Consider the following 21478-nt stretch of genomic DNA (forward strand, 5'->3'; position numbering starts at 1 on the left):
CAGCCTCACTGGCTTAAGAGACCCTGTTTCCAAATAAAAGTATAAAATAGGTCTGGGAGTATAGCCCGGAGGTAGAAAGGGGTTCCATCCCCAGTACCACAAAAAAAAAAAAAAAAACCAATACCTCTATTGATGGCGCTTACAAATAATAATAGCAGCTTTTCCAAAAACTTACATGTTGTATGCAAGACATTAAGTATTAAAATATGATTTACTAAAACAGTAAAACATTTGTGTCATATGAAAAACTCGCTTACATAACATCTGAATGTGCTTCTTTTTCCCCCAGTCCTTTTTTTTTCATTTTTTTTATTTTATTTGTGCATTGTAGTCATCCATTTTAATGGAGTTCAAGATGGCAGAGGCAGACATGCACACATCACTCATGCAGCCCTTCTCATGTTTGGCTTAGTGATTGACTTCACTATGTCTGTGAATGCACATCATGTTATTTTTTCGGGCTTTGTTTTTTGTTTTGATACTGGTGATTAAACCTGGGAAAATTCTAACCTCTGAGCTACAGCCCAGCCCTTTTTTATTTTACTTTTTATTTATTTATTTTTATTTTTGGTGGTACTGGGGTTCCTGGAAACCCTTCTACCTCCGGGCTACACTCCCAGACCTATTTTTATACTTTTTTATTTGGAAATAAGGTCTCCTAAGCCAGCTGTGCTGGCTTCAAACCTGCACGATCCTAGATTCTCCTGTCTCCACTTCCCAAGAGCGGGGATTACAAGCGTGCACCACCACGCCCGGCTGGCCCTTTTTTATTTTGAAACAAGTTCTTGTAAAGTTGCTGAGGCTAAGTCTTAAACCTGCAATCCTCTTCTCTCAGCCACCCAAGTACAGGGATTATAGGCCTACATCACACTACATTTGGCTAACTTTAATTACCTATTAATAGATCTTTCTCCACCATCAGACTGTGAACAGGCATAGGGCAGAGAATACATTCTTCATGTCTACTTGTTCAGTACCAAAACAAACCCTTGCTCATATCAGAACTTAGTAAAAAATATTTACTGTGTGAACCAATTAAACAAACACCTGCAAGCCCAATAAGTCTAAAATTATGAGATGTGAACAAACAGAAAACTCGAATTCATTCTAAACACAGAGGAAAAATTAATCCAAGCTTTTCTTTAAAACACTTCTCAGAATTCACATTTTCTTCTTCGTACTCAAATCTGTATCATCTTGAATTCAGTGCTCAGTAAGCTCCCTGCCTATAGTGAATGACTCTTCCTGTAATTCTTTTATACTACAAGGCTTTCTAAAACAAGAAGTTGTAACAGTTCCTAATATTTAATGCAATAATGATATAAACACTAAGTATACGACCACCTTCCACACATACAGTAAGTGGTGCTTATCAGTAGTTGCTACAGTAATATCTTTCTTTGCTATGAGACCAGACACAAACCAAGTTTCTTTAATAAAGAGCTCTTGGCAACCACTATAGATTGATAATCTCTGGCATATGAGAGGAATCTCACTTACCGTGCTTGGAGCAGCTCTTCAGGTTTAAACATAGTCTAGTCTCCCTCTCTGAACAGACTACTACTCCCCAACTTGTTGCCTTTTTCCAGCACTCTGTAGCTCCAGTGTCCCATAAATGTGTCATGATCACATTTACTTAAAAGAAAGAGTATTAACAATAGATATTCACCGGATACTTGCTTTGTGCTCGGCACTATTCCAAGCACGTTACATGTACAAATTCATTTCATTTTCAACAACCTTATGTGGGATAGCAAAAGACAGATTAAAACAGCGAGTAGCCGGGCGTGGTGGCGCACACTTGTAATCCCCGCGCTTGGGAGGCGGAGACAGGAGGATCGTGCAGGTTCGAAGCCAGCCTGGCTGGCTTAGGAGACCCTGTCTCCAAATAAAAAATATAAGTCTGGGAGTGTAGCCCAGAGGTAGAAGGGTTTCCAGAAACCCCAGTACCACCAAGAAAAAAACAAAAACAAAAACACACCAGTGAGTTATCTCACATATTCTAAAAAGATACTACATTTCTGACTTGTAAATTGTGTTTACATGAAGGCGATAGCATTTAAATGTGCAAATGTACCTACTTATTCACTGGTAATAATTTGCCAACTATTATATTCTAATGGTTTCTTATTTCTCTATAAAAGTATTTGGTCTTTCAAAATTCTACTGAAAAGCCATCTCACAATGAAGCGTTCTCCATAATAAATCTGCCATTCTCTTAAACTCCTATAACAGTACCACTTGCATAATATTTAATCAACCTTTCTTACTGTTATTTAACTTTTCATCTGTGCTTATGCAAAATATTTTTAAGCTCCTTAGGGAGAATGGTTTTATCTTACACTTCCCTGTTTCCTATTAGCGGTTGTTAATAGGATATGAAGTAACGTTTTATTGATGAATGCCACAAAAATGTTATCTTATTATCTTTAAGGCCTACGTTTTGATTTACGCTGCTGATACACTAAACACTTCTCAACTTTATTTTTTCATTTCAATCTCCATGTAAAATCAATGGCTTATATCCATCTATACTTTTCACACCCAGAAGAAAAGCCTTATGGATATAGAACATGTCTATATAAAACAAATATTTATAATTCTATTTACTTTTAGGAATTTTTACAATCACAGTCAGAAATTTTTTTCCATTTCTTTTATATGTTTAAAACACTCTCGATCATTTTGTCTCTGGTGAGGCTTTATATACACTTGAAAACAACCATTATTAAATGCCTACTTTTCTCTCAGGCCATTTCAGTTCCTTTTAACTTCTAATCCTTTTTTGAAAAATATAGTTAAACCTTCTTAAATTTCCAAGTATCTATTCAATTTGTAAAGCTCCAAGTTACACAGTAACTTGGGTTACAAGTAACCTTCAGTAGGATAAGACCCATACTAAACAATATAGAATGGTTACATCATGGTACATAACCAGGTACTTCCATAAACTAATCCAGTGAGTTTCTGCTTTAAAAACAATACATTATTTAATCAGATTTTATGTTAGTTTGTAAATCTTATAACTGATAGCTTTCTAACTGCAATTTTTGCCATTAAGTAACTAGCTACTATTTAACTACATCTAGTAACTCTCACAGCTTGCAGAATTTATTAAATCTGTCAGGCCACTGCTGAAATTTTTCTATTTGAAGTTGGAATCAACTTCTACCTAACTTCTTTTTTCCCCAGCTAACAACATTCTAAAAAGATACTGGGTAAATTCTGTCATCATTTGTACACTATGATGGTAAATTTATGGCCTAACATGATAATTTTATTGATAACTATTATGAGACTAGATAAAAAAAACTACAGAACTTTAAATGAGGCTGAGCATTTCAGTTTATACAATATTATTACAGAGCAAAATCAACATTTACTAAGTTATTATCGGGTATGCCCAGAAATTATGCAAAGCATCTTCAGTTCATTTCTTAATTTATATCATACAAGAGTTATAGTTTATACCTGAATTTCATTTATTTTTTACTCTTATTGGTGCATTACAGTCTCACACCATAATGTAGTTCATAGTGATAGATGGTGTATACGTGCACACAGCACTTGGTAAGCTTTCCCCCAGCTCCCTCCCCATCCCCTTCCCTTCCCCAGACAAGATATTGAGACTGGCACTGGTGTCCTCGCTATGTACAAAACGTCAGTGGAAGTGTTTTCTTCATTAATCCCCCACACACATGATCACCTCCTGCCTCCACTGAAGTTTCTTCTCCATTATCTAAAGTCTTCCTTATATCCCAACTACTTCCTAGCTTCTGCATATGAGAGAAAACATATGATCTTCCCTTCCCTTTCTGTGACTGGCTAATCTCACTTAATACCTGAATTTCATTTATTTTTTACTTTTATTGGAGCATTATAGTCTCACACCATAATGTAGTTCACAGTGATTCTCCCGGTGTATCCATTTTTCTGAAAATGATGTAATTTTCTCCTTTAGCGCTGAGTAGAATTGCATTGTGTGTATTTTTCATAATTTTATAAAATATTCATCTGCTAATGGACACCCGAGCTGGTTCCATAATTTGGATATTGGGGATTGTGAGACTATAAACATGGATATGCACATATTACTAAAATATTCTGGTTTCAGTCCCTCTAGAAAGATATCCAAGTGTGGAGTAGCTGGATCATATGGTGGACCCATTCCCATTTTCAGAAGAATCTCCAAACTGAGGGGTGCACAGTTCCATCAACAGTGTAGAAAAGTTCCAATGTCCCCACAGCCTCAGCAGCATTTACTACTATTTGGCGTCCTGATGACTGCCATTCTGATTGGAGTTTTGGTGTAGCTTTCATTGCATCTCCCTGACTGCTAATGATGTTGAACATTTTTCATGTGTTTATTAGTCATTGGTATCTCTTCTTTTGTAACGTGTCTATTTGGTTCAATTGCCCATTTTTTGATTGGGTTGTTTGGGGTTTTTTAGTGTTAAGTCTTTTAAGTACTTTGTATATTCTAGGTATTAGTCCTCTATCAGAGGAATACCTGGCCAAGATCTTCTATTCTATAGGCTCTTCTCTTTAGACTCTTGATGGTTTCCTTTGATGAACAGAAACTTTTTAGGTTAATGCCATATAATTTCTCAGTTCATGTTTTAATTCCCTAAGCTTTGAGGGTCTTATTGAGCAAGTTCTACCTATGCCTATATGCTGAAGTGTTGGTCCTTTCCCCTATTCTAGTAATTCAAAGTCTCTGTTCTAATTTCCAGGACTTTGATACATCTTAAATTGATTCTTGTTCAGGGTAAGAGGCAGGAATTCCATTTTTCTACAAATGGATAGCCAGTTTCCCAACACCATTTATTGAAAAGGCTATCTTTTCTCCAACATATTTTTTGGGCACCTTTGTTGAAAATCAATTGGCTGTAAGTGTGTGGATTGTTTCTGTATCTTCTATTCTGTTCCACTGGCACAAGACAAAGGCACTAAACACTTGAATTTTAAAATGTGCTCAAAATCAATGTTTTTTTAAAAATAGAGCCAGGATTTAAAATTATACATTCTGAAATGAATTCCAAATACTTTCTATAGAATGCCAATTCTACTTCCAAAAAATATTTAGATAACTAAAGAAGTGAATGAAGGAGATGGGACAAATACAAGAGACAAACTGGGTGTGGTGGTGCACACTTGTAATCTCAGTATTTGAGAGGCTGAGACAGGAGGATCGCAGTTCTCGGACAGCTTCAGCTACTTAGTGAGGCCCTTTGCAACTCAGTAAGAGATGACAGAGGTGGGAGAAGAGGGCAGGTGTAGAGGTTCACAGTAGTCTACAAAGACTGACTTTTCCTCTGAACCTAAATAGGTATATATATTTGACACATTTCAAGTTGGTTATTCAGAGAAACTACAGACCTGCAAACACAGAAATGGCTGTGGAAAACTATCATTTTTGTAAAAAGAAGTCTACATCTATTTATTTTACTATAGTAGTTACTTAACTTTCCTATATTTGTTATTTACTATACTAATACAGTAAAGTAAATAAATTCAAAGGGGCATTTCCATCAGCCATCCTCCATTCTGCTAAGGAAATATTTTTTCCAGAGAAACAAGAGATAAGGAATCTGACATGTGGCTCAGACACGATCAGTTGCCTGGGGGAACTTCCTCTGCATAACAAGACAGCCCCTGCTCCCGTGCACATTCTCTGCAGCAATGAAACTGTCCCACTTCACGTTCCCCCACAAGGCCATTTTCCTGTCCTTCTACTTAGCTGGGTATAAAATTCAGCCCTCTTGCCCTCTTTGAGTAGGGCTTCTGTGTTTATGCACATTTAAAGTGTTCTTTGCTTGTGTTTTCTCTGTTAATCTATACATTAATAATTCATTTCACATGCTAAAATTATTGACTCTTCCAGGAAAAGAGTAAATTTAAACCTCTGTAGTACACAGGACGACCAGAGAGGTAGCTACTACAATTATCCAGGCCAGCGATGACAGGGTTAACTAAGGAAGGCGAAACAAGGCACTAGCAAAAGAGTTAAGCTGCCACACACAATTCTTTCACTAAGATGTAATTAAGTGGATTCTATTCTATATACCGAAATCCTAAAAAAAATCTTAGTAGCAATAGACTCTGTAATTGATCTCCAAATTCTTTAATAATTTCCATGTATTGATGAGATAAATCATATAAATAACCTGTTACTGAATTTCCTGCTGTTTCTATCACTTTACAAATATCTATTATTTTTAAATGGTGTAAGGAGAAATGACAAGACAGATTTTTTAACTCTACATGCTATTAAGTCAACAATTTTTCTCCATTGTTTCATTTTTTGCTAATTTATCTCAATAGATGCCTCCTTTTGAAAAGCAAAGATAGACCTATAAATCTTCTTTTACATTAAGAAAAATAGCATTGGTGAGATAGTTTTCTGTATTTTCCAATTTGCAAATATTATAACTGACAGTCCAGTAACCTTTACTATTTCTTTATACTACTAATTGGTAATCTGTTCCAGCTTCTTTTTAATTTCATTACTCACACTCTCAGAGAAAAATATATGCCACAACATAATTACTTAATTGTCATAAAAAACAGAAGCATTAAAAAGGTATCTTGGTGGTGGATTCTTATATTAAAAAATAAATAAGCTTAATGAATGTGTTTATTTTTTAATTTCTGTAGCTTCCTAATAGAAGTTACTGAGTTAAGGTTTTAAATCTTAAACTTCTCCTTCCTTAAAGAATAACTGTCCATAAGATAGCTCGAGAACTTAGGAAAAGAAAAGGTATAGAATGCAAAGTAAACAATTTTATCATTTATCTTCAGCAGCCTGCCCCCAAGAGTTTAACTTTCTACAATTTCAGTTACCAACAATCAAATTAGGTGTAAAAACATTAATAAAAATTTCCAATAATAAGTGATTCATAAGTTTTAAACTGCTGTTTTAAGTAGCATGACAAAATCTTCTGCTGTTGTGCCTGGGACATGAATCATCCCCTTTGTCCAGCATATACAGTCTGTATGTGGTACCCGCCCTGTGACAGTTGAGAGCGATCATAATCATACAACTCTTATTATTGTTACCACGATTATTCCACTTATTATTCATTGTTAATCTCTTACTATGCCTAACTTGTAAGTTAAACTTTTACACAAATGCATACATATATATATACATATATACATAAACACACATATATACATACACACATATATACATATACATATGTATGAGTGTGTGTATATATATTATATATATAAAAATATAGTAGGGTGTGGTACTATCTGCAGCCACTGGGGGTCCTGAAACATAGCATCCTGTGAAGAGGGGAAATTACAAAAGACTTCACAAAGGAATTACATAAGAAAAAGTTTAAGTGTTCTGGCCCCTTAAAGACTTTAGAGACAGGTATTCACAAGTTAAAAAAATAAACTTTTGGTTGCACTATGTATCTGATAAAATTTATATGATAATGCCAATTAGTAGCTTTAAAAACCTTCATAACTAAACTCTCAGGCATACATTATCGCATTTATTCTAGTATAAGGTATTAAATTATCTGAAAACAGCCTGATGCTTAATGAATCTAAGAAAGATAAAAGTCAACTTTCAAAATCAAAACTGAAGAATTACTAAAGTACAAATATTCTATAGAAATATAGTTTTCATACTTTTTTGTAAATTCGTAACCAATGAGGTAGTTACTGATCTCCAAGCAGGGCCCAAGCACAGAGCAAGAGCGACCCCATCACTACCGCAATCTTACCTTCTGAGGTTTTCCATCGCTTCCATAAATCCTCAACAGTTATATGCTTATCTTCTCTGTGCAGATGGCTGTGTTTATTAGAAGCATCTTTATATTTCATATCTTCTCTGATAAACTACAGAAGAGAAAACACTAAATTAAATATACTTAACTAATTTAGTATTGATAAACCAAAAAAGCAAAATCTGATATGCACTGAGTGACTACTTTCAGAAAATAACTGGTATATTTCTGATATTGTTAGTCAAGTTATTCTTACATGTTTCTTAGGTGTACTTCATAAAATGTCTCCCCACTACAAATCATGCCAAAACCAGCAGCAGTAAAAGTACTTATGCAATGTTCATTATTCACTAGCTAAAAATTACATGACAAATATGTCTATATATCTATAAACACGGATACACACAGAGCCAGATAGTCATTTAACTTTATGATAGTCCTATAATAAGCATATTAATTATCTCTAGAATACAGATGAGTAACCAAGGCCTAAAAAGGTTAATTAATACCTATGAGGTTGATATAATGAATAGCAGAGGGAAATTCCCACCCAAGCTGTGGTTGTACTCAACAACCTAATATACTATCTCAATACTATACATTTTTACCAAATACTTTGTGACAGGGTATTTCAAAATATATTTAATACCAATCTTTTCAATTATTGCATTTTCTATGTTCTTTTAAGCTATTATTTATCATTAAAGAGCATCTGATTATAATGCTCTAGTTTACTTTATAAAATTGAAATATAAAGAAAGGACTCAAATTACTTTTGATAAACACCAGCCAGCTCTACATTACTTTTTTAACTATTTCCTACTGTCTAACAAATAAAACGCATATTCTTACGGCTTACAAACGAGTTATAAATCTTGTTCCTGACAATCTTTTTCTTATTATTATTTTTACAGATCTAGAAACTGAACCCAGGAGCATTCCAACTCTAACCTAAAGTCTGAGGGGTGTGTGTGTGTGTGTATGTGTGTGTGTGTGTGTGTGTGTGTGTGTGTGTGTGTGTGTGTGTGTAAAATAGGGTCTTGCTAAATTGCTGAGGGGCTTTGCTCTGTTGCTGAGGCTGGCTTTAAACCTGTGATCTTCCTGTCTCAGCCTTCAAGTACTAGGATTACTGGCCTCAACAACCATGCCCAACCATCTTTTAGGCTTATCTCTTAATTTATACTTCCCCCATATAAACCCTTTACTCTTTTTTGAAACTAGTAAGACTGCCTCAATATTTCTGAGTTTATTTTATTATTGTTTAACTTGGTATCTATTGATTTTTTTCCTGGTGCCCAAACTAAAGAAAATTATACAAAAGATTCAGAAATCCAAAATGCAGAAAGTGAAAACCCCCTAAAGTGCCATCCGAGTTATATTTCTCTGCTTTTTCTTTTCATATAACAATGAACAGCAGCATCTTGAGACAAAAAAAATTCCTTTTTACTAGAGTTATTCTATACTACACTTAATGGCTATATAATATTAAGCAAATCGTTTCACTATTCTGAACTTCAATGACCTTGGATATAAAATGAAGAAACAAGGTTTTAGGATTAAAAACACTATTCAACATGTTGTCAACAGACCACAGTCAATGAGTGCACTGATACAGGTCTATAATAGGTACAGTAACTGGGGGCAGCCACGTAAAATCCTTTACAGCACTTAGGCAATGCTTTCAAAACATCGGAGCCACACACATCTTATCTATAACAGACTGAAAATTAAAAGTCTGGTCCTTCATTATTTATAGTTCAATAGGACTAATCTAAAAGATTTCCTGTAGCATTCTACTGTAGTCATCTTGTTGCCTTCAACCATGCCCAACTCCTTTTTTCTAAAAGCTTCTTTTTAAAATTATACTTACAGGGGCCTACCTGATTTCCCAAACTCCTCCTGTCCTCCCTTCTACTTTTTCTGACACCTCCAGAATCCAGTAGAGATATCTGGAAAAAAATCACTGCTACTGAGATGCTCAGAAACCGCTTTTATCTTGGAAAAAGTCCAAGTGCTGGAGAGAAAATGTAGACTGAAAGCCATGGTGATGGACAGAGCAGGGAGGAAGTCTGTCTTGGAAATGATCCAGTCAGCTGGAACAAATGGCAACTGTTTCCTTTGTGTAATCACATTAAAAATGTCCTCAGAAGTTCTCTGCACCATATGAACATTTAGAACCTACAAGTACTCTTGTGACTTCAGAATTCATATACTTCAGAAACAGGACAATTTCCAGATAGACTAGATGTGGTATTCTAGCTACTTGATAATTTGCAAAGATCAGAATGTGTTTATAGATATACACTAAATATCAATAGGGTGACAAAATAAAATATATCCAAAAAAGACAAGTTTAAAAAAGCTTATGAAGACAGCTACAGTTCACTTGGTATAAAAGAACTATCTGTTCCTAAGAAATCTAAGTGAAATCTGAAAACACAGAATTCAGAACTGCCATCTAAAAATACTTCTGTTTTAAAACATAACCCAACGGTAAAAGAACTCATAACAAACTACATAAAATAAAAGTATATTCTGTGTCTTAGATATTCAACATTCTGATCAGAGTATATGACAGGAAAACACTATAATTCAAGTGATTTTATGTTGAAAGTAAGGTGGAAAATATTTAACTGAACTAACCACACTAACCATCAGCTTCCATTAGAGTCACTTCTCAATATCCTACAGAAGAAGGGTGTACAAGCCTGACTGTCCACTTACATGCACACCTACTATAAGAAACCTTAAATTGATAACACAAATGGAGAAGGACTCAATAAACGATTTTTAAAAAGATTCGGTTAGATGACTCTTAAATAAAGCACCACTTTAGCACCATTAAAAGAATTTGCTTTACATATACAGTTTCAGGAAATAGTTTTTATACAATAAAGTGATTTCAGTTTCTTGTACCTATAACATACATCCTATATTGGTGCTAAGCTATTTTTACAGTACTGTTTTAGTAAAATCTGATACATTATAAATATAATTTGGGGGCTCTATTCAAACCAAACCCTTTTCCTGGGGAATCCCCCACCAACATTAATGTAGATCCATGTATGTGTCCAGTAACCCCTCCCTCAACCTACCACCCACTTCCACAGATATGTGATCAAAGGACAATCTAGAGAACAACCCTGAGTCTACACCAGGACATCAGAATTCTCTCTCACAGGAAACTACCACTAAAAGTTGAAGTCTCCTGGCCAGGACTAGATTTTTAAGGTGATAAGTACACTTGTGTGGAAGGTACCATTTTATGGGCTGTCAAGATGAGCTAAGTAGGAGGACGAATAGAAGAAGCCATTATATAAGCAAAGAGAAAATTATGAAAAACAGAAGTAATCATACAGGAATGGCACCAGGAACTGCCCCAGTTGTTGATGACTTTCTCGTTTCAGTTCCTCAGAAGTCCTGGGCTGTACAATTTTTATCCTGATTTCCATAATATAAATTTGTGCTTCCCTTTTTATTTTATAACATAATTTTAAGAATTCAATACCCAGGTGATGTGACTTGTCACCACAGATAAGTACCCAAATTCTGAAGTGTAAGAAACATATTCAAAATCTGACCCCAGTACTCTATATTGTCACATTTGCAAGATATGTAGCTTCTTTTTAGCCTCCCAATTCACACTCTATATGAGGAGAAAAATAAGATTGACTATGACATAGGTTTATGTAGATCAAATTTAAAATAAATACATAGTGTACACAGAAAAATATTCTTTAAGCATGAATAAGTAAATAAATCCAGCATGAGTAAGCTAGTTCAATACAAGTTTTGGGAACTATTTGACATTTACAAAAGTAAGACTGCCCGATACTTTTAGAGTTCATTTCAAATATCCTGAAATAAAATGTGTAACATCAAGATGAAGAGGAAAACCAAAGCCTCTTCAATGACGATGTAAGCAGAGACATTCCCAGAGGACACCTGTCATCAAAGTAACACAGTGTCCAAGGTCTGATATGATTCAGTTAAAGCAGATGGATTCCTTACAAACAATTGCATGGTCTGTCTTGAAAATAATACAAACATAGCTTATATAATGTCTCAGAGAAACTAATAAACACACACACACAAAGTGCTACTGTTATTCCCACTTTTAAAGATGAAAGATCTAAAGCTAAGGAAAGGTTAACAATTTATTTGTGCAGCTATTTAAAAAGAGATCCAATACTGAAAGTCTAAAATTTTTTAAATTCTAACATTTAATTTCACCATTATGCTAACATGTATGTTTAGTAAAAATGCATTGATTCCCAAACTTTTAGATAATCCATGTACTTAGCATGTACAGTAATTTTTCATAAATGCCAGACTGTAAATTTTACCATTTGGGTTACAGGATATTTTGTGTTCTATAAATGTTTTCAAGCTTTGTTCTAGGACTGGACAAAATTACTTGGAAACAGCTTAACTCTTTGGGCTCATACAAACTTTTAAGGCAGGATCAGTGCAGAGTTTAGTTGAAGGTTCCTATTCCCTAGTATGGAGACAAAATGCTTCACAGTATTCTTACCTGCTGAGTTACACACCTGACTTGGATCTCCCACTCTGACTGGTTCAAACAGGAACTATTTCCTGCCATGTCTGATTGCCAGCAACTGTTTCTTGATTCTGCTGTGCTGTTTCCTTTGGCTTGCAATAACCTTCTCATGAGCATGTGTTAATCAGTAGTTAGCTAAAGGCTAAAGACAACCTTTCTAGATCTCAATCTAGAATCTTATTCAGAAAAAAAAAAATGCATCAAAAATTAACTGAAATTTGTTTCTTGTCATAGAAATGTAAAAACTAAGCAGTGGTGCAAGGCTGTAATTCCAGTGCTTGAGAAGCTAAGACAGGAGGGTCACAGGTTTGCAGCCCGTCTCAGCACTTGGGAAGGCCCTCTGCAACTTAGACTGTTTCAAAATAAAAAAGAAAATAGAGCTGGGGACATAGCTGGGAATTAGAATGCCCCTGGGTATAATCTCAGAACCAGAATAAATAAATAAATAAATAAATAAATAAATAAATAAATAAAAGATGAAAGGGAGGGAGAGGCAGAAGAATGGACTACATTCAGTCTGAAAGCTTAAATTATGGAGTAGCTACCATTGGTTCTTTTTTGTTACTGGAGTTCTAATTAAGTTGGAGAGTGCTAACACTAGTGTTCTAATATTCATATTAGATGCTATCACTGAGAATAGCAGTCTGTGTTATTTTACATGCTACTGCTGCTTAGTAAGTACTTATAAAGGTGAAATAAAAACTTCTTCAGAGAGCCAAACACTAAAAGAATTCAGCAAAAGGAGTCCTATATTGTAAAAATGTTTAAAAAATTCCTATAAGCAGAAGGAAAATAATGCCAGATGAAGGCCTGATTCTTTATAAAAGAATTAAGATTACTGGTAATGCAACTATGCAGGGAATTTGTGCAATTTATGGTATGTTGATATTTAAATAAATCTGTTGAGGGCAGATATACTGTATAAATGAAGCGTAGGAAATGGCACATTCATCTATGTATGGGAGTGCAAACTAGTATAGCCACTTTAGAGGACAATTTTAAAACTATCGATTAAAATACTAAATAATCACTTTTCACCCAAAATTTCTACTTTTTTGGGGGGGGTGGTACTGGAGATGGAACCCATCTACCTCCGGGCTACACTCCCAGACCTATTTTTTATATATTTTTATTTGGAAACAGGGTCTCTTAAGCCAGCAAGGCTGGCTTTAAACCTGCGCGATTCTCCTGTCTCCGTCTCCCAAGCGCAGGGATTACAAGCGTGCGCCACCACACCCAGCAAATTTCTCCATTTTAGAATTTAAGATATAGCAACATTCACACAACTACATAAAAAACAAGAGTTTTCATCACAATATTATTACCAGGAAAAAAATTTCTAACTTTCCCAACTGTTCCCTCTATTAAAATCCTTAGACAAATTACAACAAAATTAAAAATGAAGTAAAATTTAAAAAAAGGCATATCTATCTACTTTTAATTAAAAAGAGAAGCTGACAACAATTGTCTGACATTTATTAAAATTATATGAATTGAGTATGACATTATTTTGTAACAATCTTCATGCTGATTAAGTACTGGATGGTTGTTATAAATTTAATGTATTTTTTAAAACCAAAATAAACTAGTCAGAACTTGTGATTTACATTTTCAGACTCTCTCTCAATTTCCATCCTAATGCAGAGAGATACTACTTGGATGCACCAAGGCACTACTTGATAATTCCCAACAACAGCTCAGAACTAAATCAGGCCCCTCTTGGAGTCTTCAGGTAGTGTCTGAGAAAGGATTCTATCTGAAGAACAGCCTCTGTCCATCTTCTGCTGTTGCAAGAGAACAGTTGAGTAATTCAAAAAGAAGAGAGATTTGTTTTTCTCATATTTCTGCAGGCTTATAGCAAGTCCAAGGTCAAAAAGTTAGCATCCAGTAAAGGTTCTTCATGCTATATCCTCAGAGGCAGGTAGCAGAAAGCAAAAGGGCAAAAGAAAGAACCTGCTCTTCTCATCACCAGCATTAGTCTATTTAGAAAAGTGGGGCTCTCATGACCTAAACAACTTCCATCAGATCCAACCTCTCAACACTGTTGCATTGGGATTAAACTTCCAACACATAAATTTGGGGGGATACATTCAAACTTTAGCAAGTTTCTTCCAAATCTGAATCCAGGGCTGAAGAGAATATACATTTTTTTTTTACATGGAAAGGAAGTTTATAAGTTGTACCACAGGGATATAGCTTTTATACATGTGATAATATAAATAAAAAATGAATTATATATAAATAGGTTTTACTTTTTATAAGATTAACTGCAATTTGTTTCAAGTCATAGAAATGTAAAGAATATATTCAGCCCAAAAGCTTAAAAATGAAGTAGCAACCATGGTTTCCCGTCCCCTACCATTTGATACTAGGGATTGACCCAGGGGCATTCTACCCCTGAGCTACACCCCCGAGCCATATCTTAAATTTTTTTCTGTTGAAACGGGGTCTCACTAAGTTGCTGAGGGCCTCGCTGAATTGCTGAGGCTGGCCTCAAACCTGTGATCCTCCTGTCTTGGCCCCCAAGTACTAGGATTATAGGCATGTACCATCATGCCTGACCCATGCATTCTTTTTGAAACTAGAGCTTTCATAAAGTTGCAGAGGACTAGCAGTGGAAGTATAATATTAGATTACATATTGTAACAAAGTACTACTAGTTGTTTCTAGTATCTGTCACAGAAAATAACTTCTTGCTGCTGAACACAAAGCAATGTTATATTAATAACATATAATTTAGAAATATTCTTCATTAAAATAGCTTAACTATTCAGTTAGATTGATGTAATTTTAATAAAGTAAAAATTATACAAACTTGTTGCTTCAATTTGAATCTTAAAAGTCTCACAGAGAATTACTTCTCAGCTTGGCCTATAAAAAGGTAGTGAAAATTTTTAAGAGGTGAGACCTGATAATTAGAGAAGCTTGTAATTAAAGGATATTGTGGTACCATGGCCTCTTCTGTGTTCTCTTTCTCCTTCCCCCTCTCTCCCTCCCTGATTCCCTCTTTCCCCTCCCTCCCTTTCTTTCATTTTAGCCATGAGATGAATTAGCTTCCTCTACCTCATGCTCTTGCCACAGCCCCAGAAGCAGCCAACTGACCACAGAATGAAATCTACAATACTTTGTGAGGCCTCTGCAACTTAGCGAGGCCCTGTTTCAAAATAAAAAATAAAAGAGTTAAAGGTGTAGCTCAGAGTCAAAATGCCCAAGGGTTCAATCTCCACCCACTACCAAAACACGCGCGCACGCGCGCGCACACACACACACACACACACACACACACACACACACGTTGAAACTATAGTTTCTACCGGATACATATCACTTCCATAGCTAAACTGTACTCCAACAAATATCACAAGGAGAAACAGTGAAAAACAAATTATTTTTGACTTGGAAGAAAAATGATGGAGGAAAAGACAGAGAGAGAGTTTTATTTATGTTTATAAATAACAAAGTTTTTTATATGAAGAAAGTCTATTTGAACTGAATCATAAAATTAATCTTATAAAATGGCTGCATTTTGGTAAGCAAAATAAAATGGGAAAAGACTGATAATAATGAATGCATCTTTACGAATGAGAACAGAAGATCTAAACAAAAGTCATGTGTCAGTAGTTCACTGTGGCTAAGATAAAGACTACATGAAGAAGTTGCATAGTATATAAATGATGTGGCTTGAAAGGTAGACTATGACTACACTATAAAAGATGATAAATGCCAAATTAAGAAGATCAGACTATATTTGGTAGATAGCGCTTCTCAGAATGTGGCCATTGGACCCACAGTATCAGCATTATCAGAGAACTTGTTATAACAACAAATTATTGGGTTTTATCCCAGACCTACTGAGTCAGAAATTCTGAGGGTGGGCCCAATATTCTGTGTTGTAATAAGTTCTCCAGCTTTCTGATGCACACATAAGTTTAAAACCACTGGACTATGGAAACCAATATACATTTTTTGATAGAGGAAAGAGTATCAAAATACCATAACCTAAAATGTTTCTATCAAGCAATAATGGTCAAAATATATTTAAAAGAACATAAAGTCTAGAGATGGCAAGAGCAGTTAAAAAACAAATAATGTGAGCTGAGCGAGGTGGATTACATGCTTGTAATCCCAATGTTTGGGAACCTGAGACAGGAGGATCACACAGGTTCAAAGCCAGTCTCAGCAACTTAGTGAGACCCTGTTCCCAAATAAAGTATAAAATAGGTCTGACAGTATAGTCCCTGGGTTCCACCACCAGTACCATCAAAATAAATAAATAAAAGCCAGGCGTGGTGGCACACACTTGTAATCCCCGCACTTGGGAGGCTGAGACAGGAGGATCGCGCAGGTTTGAAGCCAGCTATGCTGGCTTAAGATACCCTGTTTCCGAGCCTGCTGAAGGTTTAGGCCAGTGCCGATGCCAGCGGCCGGCATCGGAGCCTTCCGTGAGGCAAGGCAGCTATTGAGGCCTCCGAGGCCAGGATCAGAGCCTGCCGTGAGGCAAGGCCGGTGCTGGGGCCTCCGAGGCTGGGATCGGAGCCTGCCGAGGGGTCAGGCCAGTGCCAGGGCCAGCGTGGCCAGGATCGGAGCCTGCGGTGAGGCAAGGCCAGTGCTGGGGCCTCCAAGGCCAGGATCAGAGCCTGCTGAGGGGTTAGGCCAGTGTCGGGGCCAGAGACCGGCATCGGAGCCTTCCGTGAGGCAAGGCTGCTACTGAGGCCTCCAAGGCCGGGATCGGAGCCTGCCGAGGGGTTAGGCCGGTGTTGGAGCTAGCGAGGTTGGCATCAGAGCCTGCCGCAAGGCAAGACCGGTGCCGGGGCCTCCGAGGCCAAGATTGGAGTCTGCCGAGGGGTTAGTCCTGTGCCGGAACCAGCAGCTAGCATCGGAGCCTTCCGTGAGGCAAGGCCGATATTGAGGCCTCCGAGGCTGGGATCGGAGCCTGCCAAGGGGTTAGGCCGGTGCTGAGTCCAACGAGGCCAGAATCGGAGCCTGACGTGAGGCAAGGCCGGTATCAGAGCCTGCCAAGGGGTTAGGCCAGTGCCGGGGCCAGCAGCCGGCATTGGAGCCTTCCGTGAAGCAAGGCCGCTACTGAGGCCTCCGAGGCCTGGATCAGAGCCTGCCGAGGGGTTAGGCCGGTGACGGGACCATCGGCTAGCATCAGAGCCTGCCGTGAGGTCTCCAAGGCCGGGATCGGAACCAGCTGAGGGGTTAGGCCAGTGTCGGGGCCAGCGAGACCAGAATCGGGGCCTCCCACGAGGCAAGGCCACTGCTTGAGCCAGTGAGATCTGGATCAGTCCACCGGGTAGCCAGGCTACAACTGGGGCCATCAAGAGTGGGATCGGTATTTTCAATGTGGCATGCACAGAGAAATATCACAGAAAATTAAAACCAGATGCTTCCCCTAATCAGCAATAACTAGGAGGAAAGGGGCAACAGGAAGTGGTCGATCTATAGAAAGGGCCCTATAGTAAAGCAATTAAGTTGACCAATCAGAGGGTATGGAATAGGGGAGGATGGAGCCTCTTTAAAAAGCAGGAGGTACATAAACATATGTATCAAAGTTAATCACCAAACAAGCATGGGATCGAGGGAGGGGGAAGGAATGGGATGGGGACTGGATGAGGGCTAATTGGATGATGTGTGCTTGTATATCCTCTCAAGTCTTGTATTCCAATGTGATGTATGATTACAATGCACCAATAAAAATAAATTTAAAAAAATAATAAAATGATTTTATGATGCTGAATGTAATTTAAAAAAAAAGAGAGAGAGAGACCCTGTTTCCAAATAAAAAACTATAAAAATAGGTCTGGGAGTGTAGCCCGGAGGTAGAAGGATTTCCAGGAACCCCAGTACCACTAAATTAATTAATTAATTAATTAAAATGTTGGGTACAGTGTTGCACTCCTGTAATCCCAGTAGTTGAGAGGCTGAGACAAGAGGATCACAGGTTCGTGGCCAGCCTTAGGAACTTAATGAGGTCCTCTGCAACTTAGTTTAAAAATAAAAAATAAAATATGGCTGGGGTTACAACTCAGAGGTAGAATTTCCCTGGGTTCAATCCCCAATACCACACACACATACACACACACACACACACACACACACACACACACACACAAACACATTAAATAATAATAATACTCAGCAACTCAGAGAAGAAGAAAGATGAGATGGAAACATTAAGTCTGAGTTGTGGGTAAATAGTGATACCATCAGTAAAAATGACAACAAACTTAAAGAAAAACAGAAAACATTATTTTGTTGTCTGTTTGTTTGTTTATTTGTTTGAAGGAAAGCAGCGACTGTTTCAATACTAGGCAACGTTATTTGTTAGCATTCAGGACACCAAGTTGGAGAGGCTAGCAGACCAAACATGAAAGTGGAACTCTGGACAGAATTCAGAACAAAACATCTGCAGAAGTATAACCAGGGGCCTTAAAATAACTTCTAGAAAGTGAAAGAAAGGAAAGATGCCTAAAGATAAAAATCCTATGGAAAATATATGTACTTAGGATACAAGAAAAATAAGAACTAAGAAATCAGAGAAGTACATAAAGCAGGAAGAAGAAACAGCACCAAAGAGTACTTTTAAGTTCTACTTCAACAACCTAACATTCAAGTCAGACTGAATTATTTCACCATGCGTGAGTGTCATATTTGAATATAGAATGTCCCCTGAAACCACGTGTATTAGTGTTCAAAGCTGAGCACTCAATTTAAAATTAAGTTTACAATTAAGCCATGAATGTTGTAATCTCATCAGTGGATAAGCCCATTGTAATGGGTTGGTAACAGTAGGTGATGTTTGGCTACAGGAAGTGGGTCCCTGGGAGTGTGGCCTTGGGGACTGTTGTTTGAATCCCCTTGCTTTCCTTCTTGCTTCTGGTTTCCATGATGTGAAAGCAGAGCCCTTATTCTCTTCCTCTCTCTGCTTCTCACTACCATGCCCTGAGTACCACAGACCTGGCCTAAAGTGGACTGAAACTCTGAAATGTCCAAAAATGTGAGCAAATAAATCTGCCTTCTTCTAAGTGGTATGGTCATGTGTTTTGGATCACAACACTGAGAATGCTGATTGAAATATCTGCACGCTGGATTTTCGTGTTTTTTTTCCCAACACCATATCATACAATGTCCTTTTCATCCTCTAAACCTGTGGGAAAATGAAACCATTTCAAACAGTTCAACTCGAGGACTCTATACTAGGCGTTTCTTGATGCTCCTTAAACAGATGTACACTATCTCACTGGAAACACTAGAGTATTTTCACAATTCATTCATACTCCCAGTACATAATTTGCCATGATGTGTCTTCTATTTTTTTTTCTTTTTTTTTGGTGGTGGTACTGGGGTTCCTGGAAGCCTTTCTACCTCCAGGCTATACTCCCAGACCTATTTTTATATTTTTATTTGGAAACAGGGTCTCTTAAGCCAGTGTGGCTGGCTTCGAACCTGTGTGATCCTCCTGTTTCCGCCTCCCAAGCGTGGGGATTACAAGCGTGCGCCACCATGCCCGGCATGTGCCTTCTATTTTAAACATATGACATTATGTGCCCTGCTAAACAGTAAGCTCATGAAGGTTTATACTCATATTTTCATTCTGCCCCATATTTAGTACAGTACTGTATATAATTAGGAGCTTTATAACATTTAGTGTGTTTCATGCCTAGCTGAATAAAAATGCCAGGCATATTTTCCAAGCCCTGGAGGGGGCTGGATGAAAGAAAATAAAGAAAAGTGAGAATAAGCCAGGCGTGGTTGTGCACACTTGTAATCCCAGCATTTGGGAGGCTGAGACAGGAGGATCAAGATTTGTGAACAGCCTCATCTACTAAGTGAGACCCTTTGCAACTCAGTAAGACACTGTTTCAATATAAAGAATAAAAAATAGGGCTGGCGCTGTAGCTTGGAGGTCAAATGTCCCTGGGTTCCATCCCCAGACCCACAAAAAAAAAAAAAAAAAAAGAAAATAGGGCTGGGGTGTAACTCGAAGGTAGAATGCCCCTGGGTTCCATTCCCAGTACCATAAAAAATAAAAAAAGAAAAGTGAGAATAAAGCAAAAATCAAAACATAAAAATTCTTATACCTTTCTAGCTAGGATTGGGATGAAACTTTAAGACATAATTATATGATAGAAAAATAAATTAACAGTCAATTATCAAGGGTTAATAATTAGAGTAAAAGACTCTCAAATATTATTTATCAAGTATTTTAAACATTTTCAGGACCAAGGCAAAAATTCTTTTTTTTTTTTTTTTTTTTGGGTGGTACTGGGAATCCTGGAAACCCTTCTACCTCCGGGCTACACTCCCAGACCTATTTTTTATATTTTTTATTTGGAAACAGGGTCTCCTAGGCCAGTGAGGCTGGCTACGAACCTGCGCGATCCTCCTGTCTCTGCCTCCCAAGCGCGGGGATTACAAGCGTGCACCACCACGCCCGGCAAAAATTCTCTCATTTTTAAAACAGATCTCTTTATCATTTTCATCCCTCCAGATCCAATAAGATTACTCAAGGCCAGCAAGTAGTATAAACCAAGTCTTCAATATTTAGTAGCAGCAGTAGCAGGTCATGAGCAATACAAACCAGGCTAGGCCTAGAAAGTCCAGAAAAGAAATTCTAATGGATAATGTGTTAGACAGCTTTCTATTACTATAATAAATAACTGAAATAAAGGTTCTATCACCTTTCAATTGCGGAGTATCAAGTCTTAATACATGGGCCTTTAAGAGACAATCCAGACCCTAACTATAGCAATATTAATAATAATAAGAAAAAGCAACCTTTACAATAGATAAGGTGGATCCTCCAATGAACTGTAAGATAGCACTCAAGATATATACCAATATGGTGATAGTCAAACCAAAATATAGAAAACAAGCAGGGTATGAGATCCTAGTGAATGAGTTGGCATCAATATCCATAGGTCTCACACTAAGACTAAGGTTACTAACAAAAATATAGTTGAATTATCTATACAGAGAGGTTCAATTTCCAAGGCTCAAAACTGGAGAATTAAAAGCAAACAAACAAAAATAACAACCGTTTGGAACTATATCTAAACATGTTACGAAGAATGAACTGAAGCTTAGATCACTGGGCTCCAATCCCACTTCTCCTTACACACACCATGGGATCTACGTAACTCAATCTCTCTAAGCCTCAGTCTTCTCA

The 21478-nt window shown here is 37.1% G+C and overlaps 1 protein-coding gene across 2 annotated transcripts in view; it reads right to left on the reverse strand.

Moving 5' to 3' along the window:
* The window catches only part of STIM2 (stromal interaction molecule 2), a gene marked incomplete at its 3' end in the record, with an annotated part of 138816 nt that overhangs the window by 52002 nt on the left and 65336 nt on the right, over positions 1-21478 (reverse strand). For both annotated transcript variants that reach the window (XM_080697781.1, XM_080697780.1), the window contains exon 3: positions 7743-7857. In XM_080697781.1, coding sequence (XP_080553907.1) covers positions 7743-7857 — 115 coding nt within the window. The remainder of the gene's footprint in view (positions 1-7742; positions 7858-21478) is intronic.

This window comes from Muscardinus avellanarius (genome assembly GCF_963383645.1).
Source record: "Muscardinus avellanarius genome assembly, chromosome: 6".
In the NCBI taxonomy this organism is placed as follows: domain Eukaryota; kingdom Metazoa; phylum Chordata; class Mammalia; order Rodentia; family Gliridae; genus Muscardinus; species Muscardinus avellanarius.